Here is a 27,787-nt window from a genome sequence, read left to right on the forward strand (position 1 = left end):
ACAACTGTAAACCTACTTTTGTCCCACTCTGTATTTTTGGGAGAGCATCTATATTAACACTGGTGGGAAATATTATAGATGAATATTTTGCAATAACAGCAGCAGAGCGAAACTTCCTGTTAGTATGAAATCTAGGATTAAAGGGTTTTTCTAGAAAAGTATAGTTTCTTGAAATCAAGAGAATGAAAATTGACTGATGTAGTTCTCCAACCTGACCTTAGTATATGTTTGATAAATCTGGTAGAACTGTATAGTTGTGCATTTTGGACACTATGAACAATTTTTAAAAATTAGAGGCTTGTGTAGAAAGTATGTATTCCAAGTCTGAATTATGTAATGATTCTCCATGGACATTCTACATGTCTATAGTGGGGAACTATATATAGCTAAACTGTTCATGCCTCTCTTTTCATTTTCTAATTTTTTTAAAAAAATACGTTTTTATTGATTTTTAGAGAGAGAGGAAGGGAAAGGGAGAGAGAGAGAAACATTGATGAGAAAGAAACATCATCATCTATTGGCTGCCTCCTGTACGCCCCCTGTTGGGGATTGAGCCAAGGCCCGGGCATGTGCCCTGACTGGGAATTGAACTGGGGGGGGGTTGTTAGTACGTGGGCTAAACCACTGAGTCACACTGGTCGGGCCATGCATCTCTTAAAAAATATATTTTTATTGATTTTTAGAGAGAGAGGAAGGGAGAGGGAGAGAAACATTGATGTGAGAGAGAAACATTGATGTGAGAGTGAAACATCACTTGGTGGCCTCCTGCATACTAGCTATAAGGGATCAAGCCCAAAACCTGGGCATGTGATCTGGGAACCAAACCCTCAACCTTTTGGTGCATGGGACAAGGCCCAACCAACTGAGCCACACTGTCCAGGGTTCATGTATCTCTTTTTATATTCCCCTCACCATGGGATTGGTGAGGGAAAGGCCCTCCTCTAATCATCATTGAGAAGTCAATCTCATCTCCCCTTCTCAGTCTGTGGTGTGCTTGCTTAGATCTTTCACAGGTGCCTCATTTTTTTTTTCAACCCTGGTCCTTCACTGCTCCTAATTGAGTTTACAGTCAACATATTTAGTAGAGGACTGAGCATCCCTATTATGTTATCTTATTCTGAATTCAGGACCCTTCCCCTGTCCTGTTGGCATAGAGTGAGTTAGAGATAAAGGTACACATCACACACACATGCACGCACAAACATATAATGTAAGCACTAGAGTTCACACAGATATATGTGATCATTTAAGACATGGCTTCTTAGAATTTGTGGGCCAAACATTTCGCTTTTTCCTGGTGATTGCTACTATTCTGAATAGTAGAGACAGAATAAAGAATTTAAAAGCTTTAAAATGATTTTTTAAAGGTAAATCTGCAAGTGTAGAATCTTGTGCCTCTTTTATTATAGTTGGCATTTTATAAGGCAACCAGTGCTTGTACCTTGATAAATGACTATAAGAAAACAGCATTCATAGGTACAGAAAGGTAACAGTGTTTTATCTTTCATTTGGACGTATGCTTGTAGATCTCAGTATTTACCATTTGGATGTAAGTCTCATCATCAAAATGTCCTCAGCTTGTTTCTAAATTTGGACTGATTTTATAAATGCATATGGGCTTGTATAATAAAACAAACTGTGAGTGTGTAGAGAATATTCTTAGGTTGTCAGAAGACTTACTTTTGAGCCTAAAGACTCAGGGTTTGATTCTGATCCCCTGTTGTTAATTGACTTTTTTTACTTTATGTAGCTCCTTCTTTGGGCTCTTCTTGAGCTGCTTCATTTTCATTAATCCCCATTATATCCCTGGTACTTGTAGTAAGTACAACAACTTTACTTCACAGATTGAGAACGTAAAGTTTTGCAGAGTGATCCAGCATACTGAGATAAACATTTCTACATCTTAATATGTCTAGTGCAAACATCCTGATTTGGGGGTATAATTCATGAAATTTCTTGAGAAAAGTAAGTTCTAGAAGAACATACATGCTCTAATGCCTTATTTCTTGATCCTTGGAAAAGAATGTTTTCTCTAAGTATTTGAATGGCCCTAGGGAATGTAATACTGTTCTAAATGTTGGGGATAGAGGTTCATATGAAAACCCCCAAATATTGGATCAGATATTTTCTCTCAAACTCAGAAACTTGATACTTTTCTATTGTTATAGAATTTCATCATACTGAGTGTTGCTTAAAAGAAACTATGACTTAGTTTGTAGAAACCAGTTTATGCTAAAAACTCAGATTTGTATTTAGCAATATATATTTTCTTTCAAGCAATTTGCTAAGAAGTTTATTCTTTTTTTTTTTTTAAATATATATTGATTTCAGAGAAAGGAAAGGAGAGGGAGAGAGAGATGGAAACATCAATGATGAGTCATTGATAGAGCCCGCAACCTGGGCATGTGCCCTGACCGGGGATCGAACCCTGATCGCCTGGATCCCAGGTCGACGCTCAACTGCTGAGCCACGCCCGGCCGGGCACAAGTTTATTCTTAATATTCCCTTTGAGGTATTTTTAATTTTCTCAGCAATACTATAAATTAAAAAGTTTTTCTTGATGTGGTGTGTTTAATAGATTTTGACCTATAGATTCAATTTGTTTTTAAGAAGTTATAACCTAATGGGAGATTAAGATAGAAAATATGTAAGCATTAGATGTCTGCAGCAGTGTCATTATGAGACAATGGGCCTGTGTTCATCCTGTAGGGTTTTTAAAAATAGATGGGGCTGCCCTGGCCAGGTGGCTGAATTGGTTAGAGCATCATCCCTTATACCAAAGGTTGATTCCCGGTCACGGCACATACCTAGGTTTTAGGTTCTATCCCTGGGTTGTGTATGGGAGGCAATATGTTGATGTTTCTCTCCCACATTGATGTTTTTCTCTCTCTCTCTCAAATCAATGAACATATCCTTGGGTGAAGATTAAAAAAAAAAAAAAGATGGGGTTAATTGGGGAATACTTTTGAAGAAAATACTACTTGAGGTTTAATGTAAAGATAAGTATATTATCTAGATAGTAAATAGAGATGAATATACAAGTTTGTATTTGTAATATATAAATAATTATACACAGTTGTGATGAAATTGGTTAAGTTCTGGAATAATCAGTGGAATAATAGGCATCCATTACTATTAAAAGATAACTGTTGGGGCCTGGCTGGAGAGTTGTTTGGAGAGTTGTCCCGTACACTAAAAGGTTACAGGTTCTATCCCCAATCGGAGCAAGTCTAGGAGGCAACCGAACGATGTTTCTCTCTCCCTCTCTCTCTCTCCCTCCCTCCTTTTTTCTCTCCCTCCCTCCCTTCCTTTCTAAAATCAATAAACATATCCTCGAGTGAGGATTAAAAAAAAAAAGATAACTGTTGAATACAGAAGAGTGTCTAGAATTTAAATTTAAATGGGGAAAAGTTTTCAGAGCACCATGTTTTCTATTTTGTAAGTGTAGACAGATTAGTATGTTTATATATTTACATTGAAAATTATTTGGGAGCAGTGGTAAAAACTCAGTGACTTGCTTATTACTATTTCAGTCAGGAGGTGCAGAGGGCTGCAGAGCTCAGCTTTCCTGACTCCAAGTGCTGTGCTCTTTCTACACCCACAACTGGTCCAAGCCCTACTTAAAAGTTTGTTTCAAGATGACTGCAAACTGGTACAGCTCCTCTGGAAAACAGTATAGAGATTCCTCAAAAAACTAACAATGGAGATACCACATGATCCAGCAATTCCACTTCTGGATATTTATCTAAAGAAAACGAAAACACTAGTTTGAAAAAATATGTGCACCCCTATGTTCATTGCAACATTATTTATAAGAGCCAAAATATAGGTGCAACCTAGGTTTCCATTGATAGATTAATGGATAAAAAATAAAGAAGATGTGGTATATATTTACAATGGAATATTACACAGCAGTAAAAAAATAATGAAATCTTGCCATTTGCAACAACATAGATGGATCTAGAGTGTATTTTGCTAAGTGAAATAAATCAAACACAAACACTGTATGGTTTCACTTATATGTGGAATCTAAAAACAAAACAAAACAAAAACAGACTTATGAAAACAGAGACCAAAGGAATGGTTACAGAAGGGAGGGGGATGGAAGGATAGGTAAAAAGGGGAAGAGGAATATAGTCAATAATATTGTGATAAGTTTGCAAGGTGACAGATTACTAGTATTAGTGGGTTGATCACATTTTAAGGTATAAAAATCTCAAATCACTATATTATACACCTGAAACTAATATGACCAATATAATATTCATTATGATGAAATTTTAGAATAATAAAATATCAACAGCTTTTTGGGTTTTTTAATCCTCACCCGAGGATATGTTTATTGATTTTAGAGAGAGAGATAAGAGAGAGAGAGAGAAAGAAAGAGAAAGAGAGGTGCCCTGACGGAGTCAAACCCACAACCTTTCTGGTGTGCAGTACGACGCTCCAATCAACTGAGTCACCTGGCCAGGGCAGCGCAAGCCCACTACAGTTTTTGAGTTTGATAGAAAATATCTGAGCCAGATGTTTTCATATGAACTTCTACCCCAACACTAAACATGAAGGTGTTTTCTTTTAGCACTGTCTAATCTATAATCATATGTATGATTGCTTTTAAAAGTCACATCTCACAATGAGAAGTAAAGACATGAAGAACTGAGTAGTTGTAGGAAAGGGGTGATTTTATACTTATGGCAGTGCAAGCAAAGACCTAGAGTGGTTCATAAATATGAACTCGGTAGAAATAGAGAGAAGGCTGGAAAGCTCCGAGTTAACATTATATGCTGTCTGTGCCCATTCTCTGCTTAAATATTTGTGTGTCCTTTATGAGATCTAAAGAGTTGGTGCTCAAATTTTTCTAATGGGACTATCTGGTGAGGTCTAGGTCATGGGCTGCACCTTTGGCACCTAACACTCTATTTTTAAAAAACGTTTTATGCTGCCTAGCTCTTGTGTCTCAGTGGTTGAGCATCAGCCCAGGAACCAGGAGGTCAGGGTTCGATACCCAGTCAGGGCACATGCCCCGGTTTTGGGCTCAATCCCCCAGTAGGGAGCATGCAGAAGGCTTCTGATCAATGTTTCTTTCCGATTGATGTTTCTATCTCTCTCTCCCTCTCCCTTCCTCTCTTTGAAATCAATAAAAGCATATTAAAAGACTATTTTATGCAGTTTCTGCCCTTCCCCCTTCCCAGTTATACCTTAACCCCACCATGATTTGCCATCTTAAGAACAGTCTTATTCAAGAAGCTGACTACTTTTTTTGGTTTTGCTTCTCTGTACTGATACTGAGGAATGAAAAGAGAGATGACTAGAAGATGGGCATCCAAGTCTGTAACCATAGCACTAGTTGGTCAAGGGTGCCTTTTGATGCTATTTGAAAATCTTGTTTTTTAAAATAACATTCTCTCTGCCTATAATATAATAAAGAAAAAGACCCTCTTGGTATAAAAAGGAGATTTTGTTCAGCTGCTGACATTTTTCTAATAACATACGATAATAACTTAATATTAACATAACAGTTCACTCAAAGAGAGGCCTGTTTTATGTTAACATTTCCCTGCTTCCTCATTTTTGGCTCAGAGTTTCAGGTAGAATGCCTCAGGACGTTGGCATGATTTTTTACAAGACAACATATGTCTTGAAATGACAAAATAAGTTTTACTAAAATACTTTATTGTAAAGAACTATGAGATATATATTTTCTATTAGGGCTGTAAATTTGATTATTGTTATGTTTTAATAGGTTCAAATAGTGGCATATATCTTCTGAGAGAAGTACTAGTTTAATTTGTCATCAGTGAAAATGAAACTTTTTTTGTCTCTTCCAGGTTTCAGCATTAAAAACAATGGCCAGTCAGGGAGGACCCAAGTACACTCTCTCACAGCAGCCATGGGCACAACCAGGTATTCACATTTAACTATCTGGGGTTTCTTTTTTTAGGATATTGATTAACTTCCATTTATATAGTCCTTGCTCTGACAGCTTGGAGTTGGTTTCCTACTCTTGGGTTAATACAAGATGTAGTTTGGAGCTGACAGGACTTTTTTATTGGCCAGCACTACTTGCATTTCAACAAATATTTCAAGGAAGGAAGAATTTAAAAAACACATGCACACACAGTTAAAAATAAAATGTGGCGTAGATGGAGACACTGGGGTTGCTGGTTTCTGTACACCCAGTTTTCATTGTGTTATACAGCTTTGATGAAAATACTTTATATGATAGCATGAAATTATGGAGAGAATGCTACTATTTTCAAGTATTATATGAAGGAATGTGGTACATTATTTCATTCCTCGTTTTATACACACTACACCCTCTTTTTAATGTTTTAGAGTGTTTGAAAAAAATGATAAAAATTGTGGTGTCAGTTGGGAGTGGGCAGGCAGTATTATTGTCTCATTGGCAGATATGCTTGAGATGTTCCCATTCTTACTCTTTCTTAAATGTATATTTTTTGTGTGCCAGAAAGTTTTTTTTGTTTTTTTTGTTTACATTTAAAAAAAATTTATCTTTATTGTTGAAAGTATTACAGATATCCCCCTTTTCTCCCCCATTAACCCCCTCCCCCTTTTTCTGCCCCCTCCCCAGGCCTTCACCACACTATTATCTGTGTCCATGGTTTATGCGTGTATGCATTTAAATTCTTTGGTTAATCTCTCTCCACCACCCCCATTCCCTTTGAAACATGGTTCAATGTCTCTGGATCTATTTTGTTTGTTAGTTTATTTTGTTAATTAGATTCCACATATAAGTGAGATCATGTGATACTTGTCTTTCTCTGACTGGCTTATTTCACTTAGCGTAATACTCTTCAGGTCCCTCTATGCTGTCCCAAAGGGTAAGAGATCCTTCTTTTTTACAGCTGCATAGTATTCCACAGTGTAAATGTACCACAGTTTTTTTATCCATTCATCTACTGATGGACACTTGGGCTGTTTCCAGATCTTAGCTACTGTAAATTGAGCTGTTATGAACATAAGGATGCATATATTCTTTCATAATTGGTGTTTCAGACTTTTTAGGATCTATTCCTAGAAGTGGGATCACTGGGTCAAATGGCAGTTTTTTGAGGAAACTCCACACTGTTTTCCATAGTGGTTGATGCTGGTTCCTTCTGCTGTGCCAGAAGCATTTTAGTTTGATGTAGTCCCATTTGTTTATTTTTTTTCCTTTGTTTCTTTTGCCCTAGGAGATGTAGCCGTGAAAATTCTGCTATATGAAATATCTGATACTTTGCTGCCTACATTTTCTTCTAGGATATTTATGGTTTCACAACTTACATTTAAGTCTTTTATCTGCTTTGAGTTTATTCTTGTGTATGGTGTAAGTTAGCAGTGTAGTTTCATTTTTTTTGCATGTACCTGTCCAATTTTCCCAACACCACTTATTGAAGAGACTGTCTTTACTCCATTGTATGCTCTTGCCTCCTTTATCAAATATTAATTGAGTGTAATGGCTTGGGTCTATTTCTGGGTTCCTGTTCTGTTCCATCGATCTATATACCTATTCTTGTGCCAGTACCAAGCTGTTTTGATTACAGATTTGTAGTATAACTTGATATCCAGTATTGTGATCCCACCAATTTTAGTCTTCTTTCTCAAGATAGCTGAGGCATTCGGGGTCTTTTTTGATTCCATATGAATTTTTGGAGTATTTGTCTTTGGGTAGTATGGACATTTTAATAATGTTAATTCTAACAATCCATTAACACGGTATATTCTTCCACTTTTTTACATCTTTTTCTATCTCTTTTTTCAACATCTGGTAGTTTTCTCAGTATAGGTCTTTTACCTTGGTTAAGTTTATTCTTAAATACCTTAAATTTTTTGTTGCAGTGGTAAATTGTTTTTTTAGTTTCTCTTTCTGAGAGATCATTATTGGTGTATAGACATGCCATCGATTTTCGTGTATTAATTTTGTATCCTGCTACATTGCTGAATTCATTTATTTAATCTAGGTAGTTTTTTGGTGGAGTCTTTAGGATTTTCTGTGTACAATATCATGTCATTTGTGAATAATGACAGTTTTACTTCTTCCTTTCCAATTTGAGTGCCTTTTATTTTTTCTTCTTGTCTGACCGCTGTGGCTAAGACTTCCAGTACTATGTTGAATAACAGTGGTGGAAGTGGACATCCCTGGCTTGTTCCTGTTATTAGGGGGAATGCTTTTAATTTTTTGCCCATTTAGTATGATGTTGGCTGTAGTTTGTCATATATGGCCTTTATTATGTTGAGGTATGATCCCTCCATTCCCACTTTGCTGCGAGTTTTTATCAAAAATAGGTGCTGGATTTTGTTGAATGCTTTTTCTGCATCTATTGATACGATCATGTGACTTTGGTCTTCCAGTTTGTTTATGTGATGTACCACATTTATTTATTTGGGAATATTCTGCCAGCCTTGCATTCGTGGAATAAATCACACCTGGTCATGATGTGTGATCTTTTAAATATATTGCTTGATCCGATTTGCTAATATTTTGTTGAGGATTTTAGCATCTATGTTCATCAGGGATATTGGCCTGTAATTCTCTTTCTTTATAGTGTCTTTATCTGGTTTGGGGATTAGGATAAATCTGGCCTCATAAAAGGAGCTTGGAAGTGTTCCTTCCTCTTGGATTTTTTTGGAATGGTTTGAGGAGGATAACTGTAGTACTTCTTTGAATGTTTGGTAAAACTCCCCTGTGAATCTGTCTGGACCATGGCTTCTTTTTGCTGGGAGTTTTTTGATTACTGCCTCAGATTCATCAGTTGTTATTGGTGTGTTCAGGTTTTCTGATTCTTCCTGATTCAGTTTTGGAAGATTGCATTTCTTAGGAATTTGTCCATTTTGTCCAGGTTGTCCAGCTTGTTGGCATATAGTTGTTCATAGTATTTTCTTACAATCCTTTGTATTTCTGTGGTGTCAGTTGTTACTTCACCTGTTTTGTTTCTGATTTTATTTATTTGGGTCCTCTCTTTTTGTTTCTTGATGAGTGTGGCTAAAGGTTCATCAATCTTGTTTATCTTTTCAAAGAACCAGCTCTTGGATTCATTGATCTTTTATATTGTTTTTTAGTCTCTATGTAATTTATTTCCACTCTGATCTTTATTATTTCCTTCCCTCTACTTACGCTGAGCTTTTCTTGTTCTCTTTCTAATTCTTTTAGTTGTAGTGTTACATAATTTATTAGAGCTTTTTTTTGTTTCTTGAAGTAGACATGTAATGCTATGAACTTCCCTGTCAGGACTGCTTTTGCTGTGTCCCATAGATTTTGGGTTGTTGTATGTTCATTTTCGTTTGTTCCCAGGAAGTTTTTGATTTCTCCCTTGATTTCATTGGTAACACATTCATTGTTTAATATGATGCTAATTAGCCTGCATGTGTTTGAATGTTTTTGAGTGTTTTTATTGTAATTGATTTCTAGTTTCATGCCATTGTGATCCAAGAAGATGCTTGATATGATTTCGGTCCTCTTGAACTTGTAGAGACTTATTTTGTGTCCTAATATGTGTTCTATCTTTGAGAGTGTCCCATGTGCGCTTGAGAAGAATGTCTGTTCTGCAGCTTTGCAGTGGAATGTTCTGTAAACGTTAGTTAAATCCACGTGATCTAATTTGTTGTTTAAGGTCTCTCTTTCCTTGTTGATTTTTTGTGTGATTTTTTTCTTAGTGGGGTGTTAAAGTCCCCTTCTATGATTGTATTGCTGTCGATTTCTCCCTTAAAGTCTTCCAAGAACTTTTTTGTATTTATTTAGGTGCTCCTATATTGGGTGCATATATGCTTACCAGGGTTATATCCTCTTGTTATATCAATCCCTTTAGTATTATGTAGTGGCCTTCTTTGTCTCTTGTTATGGCCTTTGCTTTGAAATCTATTTTGTCAGATATAAATATTGCTACTCCCGGTTTTTTTTGGTTTCCGTTTGCATGGGAAAATTTTTTTCTTCCTTTCACTTTCAATCTGTGTGAATCTTTTGTTCTGAGATGGGTCTCTTGTACACAGCATATATATGGGTCATGTTTTCTTATTCATTCAGCTACCCTATGTCTTTTGATTGGAACATTTAAGCCATTTACATTTTAGGTTATTATTGATAGCACTTATTTACTGCTATTTTTTTTTTCTTTATACCTATGTTCCTCTCTCTCTCAATTTCTTCTTCTTCTTAAAGGGCTCCCTTTAACATTTCCTGCAATGCTGGTGTGGTGGTAATGTACTCCTTTACCCTTTTTTTTGTCTGGGTAGCTCTTTATTTTCCCTTCAATTTCAAATGATAGCCCTGTTGCATAGAGGAGTCTTGAGTTCAGGTCCTTGTTTTTCATTACTTTGAATACTTCATGCCAATCCCTTCTGGCCTGAAGTGTTTCTGTTGAGAAATCAGCTGACATTGTAATGGGTACTCTCTTGTAGTAACTTTCTTTCTCTTTCTTGCTGCCTTTAAGATCCTTTCTTTGTCTTTAACTTTTGTCATTTTGATTATAATGTGTGTTGGAGTGGGTTTCTTTGGGTTCATTTTGTTTGGAACTCTCTGTGATTCCTTCTGTGACATTTTCCTTCACCAGGTTAGGGAAGCTTTCTGTCATTATTTCTTTAAACAGGTTCTCTATCCTTGCTTACTCTCTTCTACTTCTGGTATCCTTATGATGTGGATGTTGATACATTTCATGTTGTTCCAAAGTTCCCTTAAACTCTGCTCCTGCTTTTTAATTTTTTGTTGCTCTAATTGAGTGTTGTTTTCTACCTTGTCTTCCAAGTCACTGATTTTATCTTCTGCCTTATTTAATCTACTTTTGATTCCTTCCAGTGTATTTTTGTTGTCAGATACGTTGTTCTTCATTTCCAACTGATTCTTATTTATGGTTTCTGTTTCTTGTTTCATTCTGTTGTAGTTGCACTAAATTTCTTGAAATTCTCACTAAGTACCTTGAGCATCCTTATAACCATTACTTTGAACTCTATATCTGTTTAATTGCTTGCCTTCATTTCATTTAGCTCTCTTTCTGGAGTTTCCTCCTTTTCTTTCATTTGGGGGTGGTTTCTTTGTCTCCCCATTTTTGCTGCCCCTTTGTATTTGTTTCTGTGTATTAGATCAAATTGCTATACCTCCCATCTTCGTGAGGTGGTCTTATGTAGTAAGTGTTTTGTGAGACCCAACAGTGCAGTCTCTTAGATCTCCTGAGCTGGGTGCTCTAGGAATGTCCCTTGTGTGAGTTATTTGGGCTTTCCTGTTGTGATTGGGTCTTGAATGTTGTTGCCCCATTCATGGGAGGAATCTCCTCTCAGGCTGGCTGACTGTGAGGCTCACCCCCAACTTCCCCATGCGACTTGTTGTGCAGGTGCTGACAGAACAAAACAAAACAAAACAAAACAAAACAAAACAAAACAAAACAAAACAGAACAAGAAAAAAGAAACCCAAAACATACACAAGATCTCAGTCTCCAGGTGTTTTCTCTCCTTCCTTGATATAAGTCTTCACCTCAGCTGGACCTCAGTTGATAATTCTGGGTGAATGATTTCCAATTTAGTTGTATTTCCAGTCTGGCCTTTTCCAAGAGCACCACCCTCCCTAAATCTCACCGTGTTCACCAGTTAGGAATCTCTCCAAACCCAGTTGTTTGGGGTTTTTAACCTAGGAGATTTTGCTGTGGCTTTTGTGTGTGTGTGTGTGTGTGTGTGTGTGTTAGCATTAGATGTTGAACATTTAAAATTATGACTAACTTTGTGGGTTGTTTTAGGTACATTTTGTGACATTTTAAGTTGCCATTAAACAAGAATAAATAATTTTGTTAGATGGCATTTTGGGCCATCCACTGGCCTATATTGTGCTAGTGATTCTTTGAAACTAAAAAGGGCAAAATGGTGAAAGAATCAGTGTTTTAATTTGGGATAAGCTGTGTTCAAGTTGGTAGGGAAACTATTTGCCTATAGTAAGGGAGATCCAAAGAATGATTCTGGCTTAGCATCCATAAAAAATTGGCTGCCTACAGGCATATAATTTGGAATTAGTTTATAATATGATTGGTTTTCCATATAAAAGAATGTTACACCTGTCCAGTATTTCTTTTGGGAAAACGAATTGAGACCATTTTAAAATTGTCAATTATTATTGTTTAATGCCTCATGTTATTTTGAAGTTGAACTAGAACTAAGAAGTCGAAAGAGTAGCTCTGGCCCAGCAGGCATGGCACAGTGGTTGAGCATCGACCTAGGATCCAGGAGATCGCAGTTCGTTTCCCCGTCTGGGAACATGCCAGGGTTGCAGGCTTGAGCCCCAGTGGGGGGGGGGGGCGTGCAGGAGGCAGCCAATCAGTGACTCTCTCATCATTGATGTTTCTGTCTCTCTCCTCTCCCTTCCTCTCTCTGAAATCAATAAAGACATATTAAAAAAAAAAAAAAAAAGGAAAGAGTAGCTCTGTATCTCTTAGGAAGATTTGTAAATGTAGAGTTATCAATTATATTGAAAGGAAGACAGGCTTTTATTTAAAAAATTTGCCATGTGAACTTTGTTGATTTCAGTATATTTTGATTTGCTTTATTGCAAGGAAACTTTGTAACATGCTTTAGGCCTTTTATTTACTGTACTAGATTGAGATCTTTGCCACCTCACTGAAGGGCAGAGAGCATACTTGATGTTGCAGTACATTCTATCAGAAGACAGAAAACCAGATTCTCTTACTGACAATACTGGAAATTCTAACTATAGTTAGCCTCGTGGTGGACACTTTTTTTTAAAATCCTCACCCGAGGATATTTTTTTTCCATTGCTTTTCAGAGAGAGTGGAAGGGAAAGAGAGAGACAGAGACAGACGGACAGACAGACACTGATGTGAGAGAGACACATCGATTGGTTGCCTCCTGCATCTGCCCAACCAGGGCCAGGGATAAGCCTGTAACTGAGGTATGTGCCCTTGACTGGAATCGAACCTGAGACCCTTCAGTCTGCAGGCTGATGCTCTAACCACTGAGCCAAACCGGCTAGGGCTGAACACCTATTTTGAGCCCTTAAAGTCAGGAGCAGACTTATTAGCCCATTATTCAGCACAGTTCTAGAAAGAATTCTGATCACCTTTGGATTAATCTGGCCTTGGTCTCAAGGTTTCAGTCACTTACAGAGCTTATTTAGAAATAGGAACTGATTTTATTTTGAACATTTATGTAAATGTAACTCATGGGCATAATCTGTCTTCAAATAGGTAGACACCAACAAATAGGCATGGATGTATTTATATTTAGTACAGCCAAGCCCAGGGCCTTGATGCATAGTGCCCCTTTGGAAAGATCCTTTCACCCAAAGTAGAGGCTGTCATTTCCTCGAGTGGAATTCTAATAGAACCCCCAGTGTTGGTGTGTTGTGCTCTAGGCATCACTAGAGCTGTCATTAGTAAAGATGAAAGGGAACTGACAGAAGCACAGGTTGAAATAAGACTTGCTGCTTTGTTATTTTGTTTTTTCCTAAGTGAGGAGATCTTGGCGAATAAAATGGTGGCGCTGCAGTTTACCCACTTGTATTTTCTGTCTAGCCTCGTAGGGCTGGCTGTGGAGTTGCTTTTTCTTGATCTGTTATGCAAGAAGCCCACACTTAAACGTCAAAGAGAGGTTTTTGGGCTTTTGAGATGGGAGCATCAAAAACAATCGAGGGACTTGTTGTGGGCCTCTGGAAACCCAGTGTTACTGGTTCATGCAGATTTGATTAGGTTCCCGGGTTCATTTCATGGTAAACTCACAAGAGATCTAGTTATAATTTAGGATGCTATTTTGCTAATTCACTCTGGGAAATATGTCTTTTTGGGAATTGGAAGATACAATATTCCCCTTTATCCACAGGGGACACAGTCCAAGACACCCCTACCCACCCCCCAGTGGATGCCTGAAACCAAGGATAGTTCAGAATCCTGTAAATACTATGCTTTTTCCTGTACATACATGTACTTTGTGGCTTCTCTTTGGCGTGTCCAAATTACCAGCATCACTGCAGGTAAAATAAGGGTTACTTGAACACAATCACTGAGATACTGTAGCAGTCAGTCTGATAACTGAGATGGCTCCTAAGTGACTCACAAGCAAATACAGCCTGGATACAGTGGACAAAGGGACGATTCATGTCCTGGCTAGGATGGCAAGAGTTCATCATACTCTCAAAATGGTGTGCAATTTAAAACTTACATATTATTTATTTCTGGAATTTTCCATTTAATATTTTTGGACTGTGGTGGACTGAGGGTAACTGAAACTGTGGAAAGGAAAACCTCGGATAAGGGAGGATTACTTTATTTACCAGGCTCCACACACACCTCTTGGTGATCAAGGGCTCTGAAAACTGTCTTAGTGATCCTTGAAGTGTGTTAGTGATGACAGAACCAGAGCCTGTGGAATTCATTGTCTTAAAGGAGCTTTCATGTGTTTTATGAAAAATAAGCAATTTCTGGATTATTTGTTCTTTCTTCTTGAGAGTGTTAGCTCTTTTCTATCCTGCTCTACCACAACCCTCCTCAATTAAAAAAAGTTTTTTTACATACATAAAATTTGAATTGTGGGAAAATATAAAATGAAAAGTAATTCTGTTCTCTACCTCCAAACTAGTCCTCTCAGAGGTGACCACTAGTAATGGTTTTCCTACCCAAGTTATTTATGTATGTACTAGCATATATGAACTTAAAACATGTACAAATAGGTTATATTGTATTCCTTGCTTTTTAAACTTATTCTGTAGCTTGGAGTCCTTTCTGTACCAGTCTCTCCAGCTCTTCCCATTCTGTTTAATGGATGCATAGAATATATCCCTGTAGCACAATTTCTTTAATAATTTTATCAATGTTATTTAAATTATTTTTACCATTTTTCTTTTCCATACACTGTTTAATAAATGTCCCTGTACACAAATATTTTGGCATTTTTCTAGCAGTGGAAATGTTAAGTGACAGAGTATGCGAATAGTCGATTTCGCCTAATATTCATTCCTTCGAAGAGGTTGAACCAGTTTGTACTCCCATCATCAGTAGATGAGGGTGCCTGTTTCCCCACACCCCTGGCAAATGTCTTTATTCACAATCTTAATTTTTTTGCCAATCTGAAAATATCTTAATATGCATTTTTAAAATTATGAGAGGTTGAACATATTTGAAATGATTAATCAGTCTTTTCCTTTTGTCACTTCCTAGGTAATTTCCCCCTTTAAATACTTTTATACAGATTGCTACTCTTCTTTTCCATTTTAACTTTTTGACTGGGAATCAAATCCATAACCCTTCCATGCGCAGGCTGACTCTCTAACCACTGAGCCACACGGGCTATGTAATTATTTCAGTTACAGTTTTCTGGAATTCTATTCCTTTTCTGATAATACAGTTTAGAATGTAACAAATGAATTTTTAGTTCCCATTAAATATGTGTGGCTATTTTCTGAATGATCCTGTAAGGCAGAGAGCATCTCTTACTGTGAGTCAGTTCTGCAAACGAATAAGCTCATTCATTATGAAGTAATTCTTATTAACATCTTTCTGCAAATGGTTTTTTAGTATATTTATCTAGACACTTAATCTCCAAGTTCCAAAGGCACCAACCGCATCACAGCCCCAGCAATGTCCTGAAGCACATGGGGGTAGTTCTTTTTGCTGCCTTAACCCTAGGGGTTAGAATTTTATATTTAGAAGATACTTAAGGATTATAGGGCTTGTGACTAAACTTAATAAATAAGCAAGAAAAGTGAAAGCTTTCTTTGGGGAGATAAAGAGTTTTTTCTTTCGCTATTTTTCTCTCCCTTTATTTCCCTCTGAATTAAAATGGAAATGTTTATTCTCTTTTTCTTTGTGACACTAATGAGGTTAATTTCTTTCCAGCAAAGGTCAGTGACCTTGTGTCAAGTGTCTACAAGACAATAAAAGCAAAGCTGCCTCTTACCTTAAGAAGTATGTCATTGTACCTATCCAATAAAGATACCGAGTTCATCTTGTTTAAACCCGTTAGGGTGAGTATCATGATAATTTATTTGAATGTCGTTCAGTCTCTTCAGGTGTTCTGGCCTTGTCTACCATTTTCCTCTTAAAAATAGTTCTTCCTGTTGGTGCACTATTCTGGTGAAGTTGACTAATAATCACTGTGGTTCTTGAAAGGCTTACGAAGCTGGCATTTGTCTGATTATACCTTTTTACCTCCACCCTTACTTTGTTTTAAGTACCTTTAGCACTAAGATACTTTCTACCTAAAAGTAGAAATTAGTAAATAAATAAATAAATAGACCCTCACATTGGATGTGTGGCCCAGCACTTGAAAGAGCAGCCTTTCAGGAATTTTGCCTGTGTTACTTGTGAGTAGTGGAAATAAATGGCTTGCAGCAGCCACTAAGGTATTAAATGTCAGAGCAGATTTAGAACTCATAACTTCCAGCTCTTCGTTGAGCTCACATCCTTACCCAAGGCATTGGCTGATTTTTAAAATGCATTTTGTGTCTGGGAACTTGATTATCTTTTGTGTAAGAAATTTCTGGTGAAGACTCTCTAAGGGGACAGGACTTGCTATGGTTTGGTTTTTCCAGGAAGTATTCTGTAAGAAGTCTTAGTCTGGTTGTGCCAGCATGTGAAATATTAAGTGCAAACTATGTCTTTGGTAATCCCTGAAAGATACATTTCCTCCACTCATTTTGGCAGTTATTACAATTTAACATTCTTAGTGCTTCATGTTTTAGATGGCTGTGCATGTTTTTAGTGAGTCATTTAATATGATTGCTTCTTCTCTTTCTAAGAATAATGTTCAGCAAGTCTTCCAGAAGTTCCAAGTTTTGTTAAAGGAAGAGTTCAGTCCTGAAGATATCCATATCATTGCTTGTCCTACTATGGAACAGGTAATCCATAGTCCCAAGATCCTTTGTACTTAGTTACTTTACATGAGTAATGTCTTTGAGTAACTATGTTTTTAGTTTTACTTTTTAAAATTGTACAATATTTTATTCTGCTGAGCAAGAGTTCAAACTTGGTCAGATTTTTGGTGATGGTTTTAGAATTTTCAATTGCTTTTTGATCCTTCCTAACATTGAAAGTTGCTGTGTTTAAGATGAATGAACTGTTTGTGAGAGATTCAAATAGTGGTATTTAGGTTGCTGAATAATTTTTTTGCAATGTGCATGAGAAGAGGCCCACATTTCAAATGGAAAAAAAAGTTATTTTAGAGATAAGATACGAGAAGTGTTTGTTTTCTCTCTTCTTCTTAAATTAAAAAAACTGAATATAGAGCTCAGTTTGTTTACTATCGATTCATTCAGTTCAGTCAGCAAGTTTTTATGGAGAATCTGTTATGTATTAGGAGTAGGCTGGTATATGGATGATATTTTAAGTTTAGTACAGTTTAGGATTTTAGTATAGTAAGAACTAGAGAATTTGGGGGAAAGTGGTAAGGTTGGTGAGAGCCTAATTGGAATGCGTGGAGGCTGGGAGGAGAGAGACTGGAGGCAGAGAGTGTGGATAAATCTTTTGAGGTACTTTTTATTTGGGGAGAGAAAAGATGGCGTGGTAGCTGGAGGAGAAATGGATCATTTTTTATTGAGATATAATGCGTATACCATAAAATTCACCCTTTAAAGTAGACAGTTCATTGGTTTTTAGCATATTCATTAAATTATGCAACCACTACTACTATCTAATTCCAGAACATCCCGTCCCCCCTCCCCCCCGCCCCAAGAAATTCCATACCCATTAGCAGATTCCCCATTCTCTGCTCTTCTCCTAATCTACTTTCTGTCTCTGTGGACTTGCCTATTCTAGCCTTTTATGACTGGCTTTGTTCTCTTAGCATAATGTTTCCAAGGCTTATCCATGTTGTAGCGTGCATCAGAACTCCATTCTTTTTCATGGTTGTATATATTCCTTTGTATGGATATATGGGCCATATTTTAAAAAGATATCTCTGTAGTTCTAGGGTTGTACATTTAATAGACTTTTTTGTAAGACATTTGAAATAATTATATTCTGTGATTATACTATTAACTACAATATAGTTAGGCTTGTTTTCACTATTTAGAAATGTTTTCTCCCATTTTGACTTAATTTTGTTTTTTAATTAGGTAAAATATTTACATAGCTTCCAAGTCAGAATTATAGACAAAGTAAATTTAGAGATGTCTTATTTCCCATTCTAGTCTCCTCCAGCCTGTTCCTTTCCTCCCCCTATAGATAACTATTTTATTATCGAACTATAGGTAATTCTTTATTTGTGATTGTTATTAACCTTCCTTTTTTTATTTTTAAAGATAGGGGGAAATGCATGTTTGTATGTTCATGAGGAAGATCCAAAGAGAGGGACTTACTGGTGGGCTGCAACCTACAGTTTGAAAAACACTAATAGATGCTGGGAAAATGTCCTTGGGTAGAGAAGGGGGGTGGAATCTCAGGAGCAGTTTGAGGGTGGAGCCTTTATTAGGTGCATGGGGGTTCAGATGTGGAAAAGCAGAGAAGGCTGAGTGAGGGGCACACATGCGGGGCAGTAGTGGCAGTGATGGAAGCTCATGGAAGCTGTCATCTGACTGCTTCAGGTCTGTGAGTGAAACAGGAAGGAAGGTCGTCACTGAGAGTGAGGAGGTGCTAAAGTGATGAGGAGGGAGGCTCAGTTGAGTTCATTGGTTACAAATCCATGAGAAACCATTCAACATAGTTGTCTAAGTTTTTTCCCTCCGGTCATAGTCAGTTGCATGAATGTAAATGGGGAGTAGCAGGGGGGGGCTTACTGAGAACACAGAGTTCCTGAGCTCCCACTTGACTCCTGCTGGCGAGGTACATGTTTTAGTGTATGTGTGTATATATCTGTAACTTAAAAGGCTTGCATATGAGCAACTCAGTTGCTTTGCTTTGCGTCTTTCTGTTCCCCTATTCTTTTGAACCACTAAATTATTTTCATGATTTACTAGTGGGTTGCAACCTACAGTTTGAAAAACAGTAGTAGATACCATCATTTTCTCTCTACCTTGATTCTCTTTCAGAACTGTTAACATTTTCTAGATAATAGTAGTAATAGCCGATGTTATTGCCTGCTGCCAAGTACTGTTCTAAGCATTTGACGTGTATCACCTCATTTAATCTTCACGTGACCTTCCTATATTTGCCCTATTTTACTAATGAAGAAGCTGTGGCCTTGAGAGGTTAAATCACTTGGCAAGAGCTGCATGATAGAAACCAGAACCTTGTATTTCCATGCTAGGGATTGTTCCAAGAGGGAACCCTCTGGTTTGCTCTCACTTTCTGTCCCATTTTAAATTTCCCTGGAAATTGAATGTTTATGACCCATTTCCTTTTTTAAAAAATTGAATTTATTGGAGTGACATTGGTTAATAAAATTATATAGATTTCGGGGGTACAATTCTAAACACATCAACTGTATATTGTACTGTGTGTTTACCATCCCAAGTCAAGTCTCCTTCCAGTGACCTATTTTCTTAACATCCATTGTATGGCATTGCAGATGGTCCTTGACTTACGATGATTTTTTGACTTTATGATAGGGTGAAAGTGATATGCACTCAGTAGAAACTACACTTGGAATTTCGAATTCTGACCTTTTCCTGGGCTCGCAAAATGTAGTACAATACTCTCTCATGATGCTGGTCAGGGGCAGCGAGCCACAGCTCCCAGATTACAAGGGTAAACAACCGATATTCTGCTGTATGTCATTGAGTTAGATGAGTTTGCCCAGCTGTAGGCTAATGTAAGCGTTCTGAGCACGTTAAAGGCTAGGCTAATCTGTGATGTTTGGTAGGTTAGGTGTATCAAGTGCATTTTCGACTTAACAATATTTTCAACTTAGAGTGGGTTTATCAAGACGTAACCCCATCATAAGTTGAGGAGCATCTGTACAAATATTTTTTCAACTTAATTTTGTTATAATTTCACATTTACAGAGAAATGCAAGATGGTAATAAGGAACTTTACCCAGTTGTTCAGTTTGCCCCATTTGCTTTATCATGGTTGTTTTCTCCTTTCTTCTCCCTCCCGACTTTTAAGTCATTTAAGAGGAAGTTGGGAGACACTGTGTTCCTTTACTTAGAAATATTTCAGTGTATTTCCTAAGAATGAGGAATTCTCTTACTCTACCCTCGCACAATGATCAAAACAGAAAATGTAACATTGATACTATTATCTAATCCACAGTTTATATTCAGATTTTCTCAGTTGTCCCAGTAGCATCCAGGATCCAGTCCAAGTGTTGCTGTTGTATCAAGCTCATTAGTTCCTTTTAATCTGGAGCAGTTCTGCATCTTTTTCGCCTTTCTTTACCATTACAGGCCAGTTGTTTTGTAGAATGTCCCTCAATTTGAAGTTGTCTTTTTTCTCATGATTAGATCCATGTTTTGTATTTTGGCCAAGAGAAACACAGAGATGATTTTTTGTTCCTTTCAATGGAAGTATAAATTGCTAAAAGAGGTTATGAGGTTATTATTTTTTTAATATATTGATTTTAGAGAGAGGAAGGGAGAGAGAGAGAAGCATTAATGTGAGAGAGAGAGAAAGATTGATGTGAGAGAGAAATATCGATGGGTTGCCTCCCGTTCACTCCCTGACTAGATATCGAACATGCAACCTAGGTATGTGTCCTAACCAGGAATCCAACCTGTGACCTTCCAGTGCGTGGGACAAAGCTTCAACCAACTTGAGCCACATCGGCCAGGGCTGGGTGATTATTTTGGGTTTATTACAGTGTATTTCCTAAGAAGAGGAATTCTCGTTCCAAAATAGCTTGTACTTTATAGAAGGGTTCACTGCCATGTTCATTTAACTGCAAGTCTTGCTAGGGCCTGGCTGACAGTTTGCAGTATGTAGGCTGCCTGCCATTTCCCCTTTGTCACCAGGGTGGATTTCTCTGGTTTTCTGGCTGGCTCTGTGTCACCCCCTCCTTTACAGAGCAGACAGGGCGCTCCTGGGTTCAATAAGAGTAAACTTGTGAGCTGAAATTCACTTGTCTTGCCTGTTCTTACACTTTTGAGAGTCATTTGGTCATTTAAAGAATTTCTCTTACATACAACGCTTCTCAACGCGCACACTGCATAGAAAAAGGTGAGGTTGATTATTTAGATGTATTTCTTCCCCTTTTCAGTGCTGGTATGTAGTTTTTTCTGTCGTCCCTGTTGGATTCTGAATGAGTTGAGGGTCTGGATTAGATAATGGAGTGTAACTCCCCATGGGCCTCCACAAAACGCAGTGCCCAGTGGCAGCTTCAGAAATCAGACCAGCATTGTGTCCACTTTAGACTTTTCCTCTTATTCTGTTTTTGAGGATCTGGACAACTTTTCTTACATCACAGCAGAACTAATGACACCTTTCACTTTGCTTTTCAGCTGAACCTCTTGCTATCAGTTTCTAAATAACCAGGCCAGTCCAGCCGTGCTTGTAAATGGTCTGTCCGGTAGGAGCAGCTGAGGAGTCATGCCGCCTGCGGGACACCTGAGGAACTGTATGTGGGAACGTTCCCGAGAACCACACAGCGTGCTACTTACTTATTGCTGACTACAGAATGAAATACAAGCAGAGTGTTAAAAAAATTGGTGTTTCCCTTTTAAAAACATCAAAATGCCAAAGATTAATCTGTGAGCAGCGGTAACTGCCTCATTTAAATGGTCTCAAGAAATGTTAGTTTTTAAGAGGTAACTATGGTGGGCATGCAGTGAGATGGTTCTTAGCAAAAGATGTGCAATGAGAATAGGTTGCAATAGGTAGTGCAGAGAAGAACTTTATGGAAATACTGCTAATTAGAAAGCTTCTGAGAGTAAGGTTTGTTAAAGCATGAAACACTGCAACACTTTTAACCACTGAGCATTCCACAGTGACTTTTTTTTTTTCTTACTTTCAGAAATGTTATTTCTACATTCAGTATGTTTCTCCTATCACTTTGAAGATTAGTTTGGAGTAGGTTGGATGCTTCTGAGAACACATTCTGCTTTCCTGGGAATTCAGGGTGTTATCTTCCTATGTTTTTTTTAAAAAAAGTTATTATTGAATTTATTGGGGTGACATTGATTAATAAAATCATACAGGTTTTAAGTGTACAACTCTATAACATACCTTCTGCACACTGCATCGTGGGCTCAACCACCCAAAGTCAGGTCTCTTTCTGCCACCATCTATCCCCCCTTTGCCCTTTCCTACCTCCTCCCACCCCCCTTTTCTTGTGTTTTTTTATGTGAGTTAGTTTCAAGAGTCAAGGACCTCATGTAAGGTCCCAGTATCTATACTCCTTGAACTGCTTAAGTACAGACGTTCAAGGGCAGGGAGTTGCAGCCTCCCCATGTGCAGTATCTTTAGTAAGAATCTTCATAATACAACACTCCGTGTTTGTGATTGGGAAGGACCTTTAAGGTGTATTAACTCCAGCACACAAAGGAGAGAAGGAAACCTGATGAATCGCGTACCTTGCATGAAAGCCAGGGTTACCAGCCTTCTGTACACTGCCTTCAGTTTCAGTAGTTCGTTATATTCGGTGGCTGTGCCATGTGCCTGCTACAGCGAGTGCATTTTACTAACAGAGACAAGTTGGGTGAAGATGGCCTGCCCCTTACCACCTACCACACGTATCAGGGACCATCAATTAAATAATGCACTTCTATGAATTTCCCAACAAATACCTATTTTCTGATTGGGTTGGTTTTGCCTCTGATGTCCTAGTGAATGTAGCCTGCTTTTTGGATCGAAAGGAATTTTGAGTATACAAACACTAGCCTGGAGCTGGAACACTGACGAGTGTTCTGGAATGTAGCCAGCAGACCTCATTCTGCGTGACTGCAGCATTTCTCAGACCCTTAACGCAGACGCCTTCAGTGTGTAGATAGGTTACATGTCTGTCATTTTAAACAGGTCACTTGTTTTTTCAACTCAGTTTAAATTGGTGATGGATGTTGTTTGATAGAGCTTAATACTCCATATTTTGGGAAGGTGAAAGGTAAGGAAGGCCCATATTCTTTGACATGAAATGAATGAAATAGGAAGATTGTACTTACTTCCACTTACTCTTTAAAATACATGTTTAATGAAATAAACTGTAAAATACCCAGTTTTGTGTATTATATGTATATTTGATTTTTTAAAACCTTTCCAAAGAAATGAGGACATGATTATTGTACTATACTGTGATTGATGTAATTTGATGTACAAAGCAGAGTGTGTTCTTAAGGATAAAAATATTTGACAGCACTTGTTCTTGTGTGGATATTTTATTTCTGAAACACTCAAACACCTTACAGAGTGCTGAGTAGGTGACGGTGGTCCAATTTGTCTGCTAAATGAATATTTGTTTAAATCTGTACAGTTTCAAGTGTTTACTTATACAAAGAGTGTATATACTTTCAAATAATTTAAAAGGCTTTATGTTATTTGGCTAGAAATTGCTGTTTTTAAGAAATGTGAATTTTTTTAAAAAATAAAGATTTTTGCTTCCTAACATGTCTGTGTGTGGATTCTTTTAAAAAAATTTTTAATTGAAATTTTATTGTGCTAACTTGTGGATTCATATGCAGTTGTAAGAAATAATAGAGAGAGATCCCAATGGTAACATCTTGCAAAACTACGTCACAAGCAGGTTATTGACATTGGTGCACGCTGCCAATCTTATCCCGACTTCCCCAGTTATACTTGCACTGTGTGGATTCTTTTGGCAAGATGATTATTGTGGAAAGACATTTCTGAAGCATCTTAATGCTTTATTAGTTGAAAGATTGTAAATTTTTCTCTGTTTACAAAACTGCCAATTTCCTGAGTACTGTCAGCTCAAATGGTTGTGTTGAAATTTAGTAGTAGTGAAGTAGCAATAAAAACAAATTTGTATTTTCCCTACTTTAACAACTCCATATCTTTAAGTTCTCTTCTGCTACCACCTAATAAGTGAGAAAGAATAGTCAACCTTAGTTTGTCACTGGGGCCATTCCTTAAAGGAACTTTGGGACGTTGGCGAGAAAACCTTACTCAGAAAGAGGAACTAACTTCTTGCTTCCGTTCTGGAGCACTCTTCTCCTGGCGCCGCTTCCACCAGTGTGTCCGTCTGCTCTTTCTCAGTACCCAACCCCTGGAAACTTGAAATTGTGGCATCTATTAAATCACGATCCGATGAATATATATTTTCCTTTTTGGAAATAAAGGGTTTTAAAAACAATTTCTGATTGTAAAAAGTGTTCACTATTAGACATTTCTGTAGTGTTTGAAATTTTAACGTAAACTACGAAAGTCTTTAATAAATGAACCCTGAAAGGCAAACTGCTATGAAATATAGCAGTGGATTTTTCCATGTATATTCTAAAATAATTTTTCTTACAAGATTGAACTTTCTCTCACATTTTTAACCACGTGGGTTTTAATTATCAGTGTATACACATATACATGTAAATGATTTGAAAGTAAGTTGAAGACATTATGACATTTTATCCTAAAATATTTCAGCATCTCCAAACACAGGACATTCTCCTACGTAACTTTAATACCATTATTATACCTAAAAAAAAAATTAGTAATATCTAATAGGTAGGTAGCCCATATCTTAGTTTCTTCACTTGTCCCCCTAAATGTGTCATAGCTTCTTAGTCAGGCTCATACATTTTATTTGGTGATTGTGTCTCTTTAGTACCGTTTAATTTAGACAACTCTTAAGGTTTTGCTTGCTTGTTTTCATGGCACTGACTTTATTTTTAAGTGTAGCCTAGTTATAGAATGATGTGCCTCACTTTCCTTATTAAATTCAGAATACCTAACAACAGAATACATTCTTTTCAAGTACGTGAAACATTTGCGAAGATATACATATACTGCACCATAAACCCAAAACTGATCTACAGCAGTAGTTCTCAAAAAGGGATGACCTTCCCTCTCCCCTCCCATGGGACATTTCCATTGTAATTTTTTGTTTTTTTAAAAATTTATTGTTGAAAGTATTATAGATGTCCCCGTTTATTCCCCCCATTATCTCCACGCCACATCCACCCCACCCCCAGGAGTCTCCATACTATTGTCTGTGTCCATGGGTTATGCATATAAGCATATAAGTTCTTTGGTTCATCTCTCCCCTTCTACTCCTGCACCCTCAGCTTCCCTCTGAAATTCCTCAGTCTGTTCCATGCTTCTATGTCTCTGGATCTATTTTGTTCATCAGTTTATTTTGTTCGTTATAGTCCACATATGAGTGAGATCATGTGATACTTGTCTTTCTCTGACTTATTTCCCTTAGCATAATATTCTCCAGTTCCATCCATACTGTCCCAAAGGATAAGAGATCCTTCTTTTTCACAGCTGCATAGTATTCCATGTGTGTAGATGTACCACAGCACTTCTATCCACTCATCTACTGATGGGCACTTGGGTTGTTTCCAGATCTTAGCTATTGTAAATTGTGCTGCTATGAACATACAGGTGCATATATCCTTTCATAATTGGTGTTTCGAGATTCTTAGAATATATTCCTAGAAGTGGGATCACTGGGTCAAATGGCAGGTCAATTTTTAATCTTTTGAGGAAACTCCATATTGCTTTTCATAGTGGCTGCACCAGTCTGCATTCCCACCAGCAGTGTACTAGGGTGCCCTTTGCTCCATATCCTCTCCAACACTTGTACATTTAAGTCTTTTGTCCATTTTGAGTTTATTCTGTACATGGTGTAAGTTGGTGGTCTAGTTTCATTTTTTTGCATGTACCTGTCCAATTTTCCCAACACCATTTATTGAAGAGACTGTCTTGTATGTTCTTGCCTCCTTTGTCAAATATTAATTGAGCGTAATGGCATGGTTGATTTCTGGGTTCTCTGTTCTGTTCCACTGACCTATATCTGTTCTTGTGCCAGTACCAGGCTGTTTCAATTGCAGTGGCTTTGTAGTATAACTTGATATCTGGTATTGTGATCCCTCCAACTTTGTTCTTCTTTCTCAAGATTCCCGTGGCTATTAGGGATGTTTTTTGGTTCCATATGAATTTATGGAGTATTTGTTCTAAATCTGTCAGGTATGCCATTCGTATTTAATAGGGATTGCATTGAATCTATAGATTGCTTTGGGTAGTATGGATATTTTAATGATGTTAATTCTACCAATCCATGAACACGGTATATTCTTCTACTTGTTTATATCTTCCTCTATCTCATTTTCAATGCCTGTAGTTTTCTCAGATCCTTTACCTCCTTGGTTAATTTTATTTCTAAGTATCTTAATTTTTTTGTTGCAATGGTAAATAGGATTGTTATTTTAGTTTCTCTTTCTGAGAGATCATTATTGGTGTATAGACATGCCATCGATTTCTGGGTGTTAATTTTGTATCCTGCTACATTGCCAAATTCATTTATTAAACTTAGTAGATTTTGGTGGAGTCTTTAGGATTTTCTATGTACAATATCATGTCATTTGCAAATAATGACAGTTTTACTTCCTCCTTTCCAATTTGTATGCCTTTTATGTTTTCTTCTTGCCTGATTGCTGTGGCTAGGACTTCCAGTACTATGTTGAATAACAGTGGTGATATCCCTTTCTTGTTCCTGTTATTAGGGAAAATAGGTTTAATTTTTGCTCATTGAGTATGATGTTGGCTGTAGGTTTGTCATAAATGGCCTCTATTTTATTGAGGTGTGAGCCCTTTATTCCCACTTTGCTGAGAGTGTTTATCAAAAATGGCTCTTGGATTTCGTCAAATGCTTTTTCTGCATCTATTGATATGATCATGTGATTTTTGTTTTTCAGTTTGTTCATGTAATGTGTCATATTTATTGATTTGTGAATATTGTACCAGCCTTGTATTCCTGGAATAAATCCCATTTGGTCATGATGCATGATCTTTTTAATATATTGCTGGATCGGATTTGCAAATATGCTGTTGAGGAATTTAGCATCTATGTTCATCAGGGATATTGGCCTGTAATTCTCTTTCTTTATAGTGTCTTTATCTGGTTTGGGGATTAGGATACTGCTGGTCTCATAAAAAGAGTTTGGAAGTATTCCTTCCTCTTGGATTTTTTGGAATAGTTTGAGGAGGATAGGTGTAGTTCTTTGTATGCTTGGCAAAACATCCCAGACATGCGAAGCTGTCTGGAACAGGGCTTTTGTGTGCTAGGAGTTTTTCTATTACTGCTTCAATTTCATCAGCTGTTATTGGCCCATTCAGGTTCTCTGATTCTGCCTGACTCAACTTTAGAAGATTGTATTTTCCTAGGAATTTGTCCATTTTGTCCAGGTTGTCCAGCTTGTTGGCATATAGTTGTTCATAGTATTTTCTTACAATCCTTTATATTTCTGTGGTGTCAGTTGGTACTTCACCTCTTTTGTTTCTGATTTTGTTTATTTGGCTCCTCTCTCTCTGTTTCTTGATGAGTGTGGTTAAAGGTTCATCAATCTTGTTTATCTTTTCAAAGAACCAGCTCTTGGATTCATTGATCTTTTATATTGTTTTTTAGTCTCTGTGTCATTTATTTCCACTCTGATCTTTATTTCCCTCCTTCTACTCACTCTGGGCTCTTCTTGTTGTTCTCTAAGTCTTTAAGTTTTAGGGTTAGATAGTTTATTAAAAGTTTTTCATTTTTTTTCAGGTAGGCCTGCAGTGCTATGAACTTTCTTCTCAGGACTGCTTTTGCTGTGTCCCATAGATTTTGGGTTGTTTGTTCATATTCACTTGTTCCCAGCTATTTTTAAATTTCTTCCTTGATCTCCTTGTTAACCCGTTCATTGTTTAGTAACATGCTATTTATCCTCCATGTTTTTGAGTGTTTTTATTGTTACTGATTTCTAGTTTAATGCCATTGTGATCCAAGAGGGTGCTTTATATGATTTCAATCTTCTTGAACTTGTAGAGACTTACTTTGTGTCCTAAC

General features: G+C 37.2%; 1 protein-coding gene across 1 annotated transcript in view; it reads left to right on the forward strand.

Moving 5' to 3' along the window:
• Window positions 1-23,397, forward strand: part of COG3 (component of oligomeric golgi complex 3) — a 78,265-nt gene extending 54,868 nt beyond the window's left edge. The window contains exons 20-23 of the mRNA XM_081127162.1: window positions 5,829-5,904; window positions 15,823-15,950; window positions 16,725-16,823; window positions 21,300-23,397. Of these exons, the coding sequence (XP_080983288.1) occupies window positions 5,829-5,904; window positions 15,823-15,950; window positions 16,725-16,823; window positions 21,300-21,329 (333 nt within the window). The 3' untranslated portion in view covers window positions 21,330-23,397. The remainder of the gene's footprint in view (window positions 1-5,828; window positions 5,905-15,822; window positions 15,951-16,724; window positions 16,824-21,299) is intronic.
• Window positions 23,398-27,787: the final 4,390 nt, after the last annotated feature.

The sequence above is a fragment of the Miniopterus schreibersii genome, assembly GCF_964146895.1.
Source record: "Miniopterus schreibersii genome assembly, chromosome: 2".
NCBI lineage: Eukaryota > Metazoa > Chordata > Mammalia > Chiroptera > Miniopteridae > Miniopterus > Miniopterus schreibersii.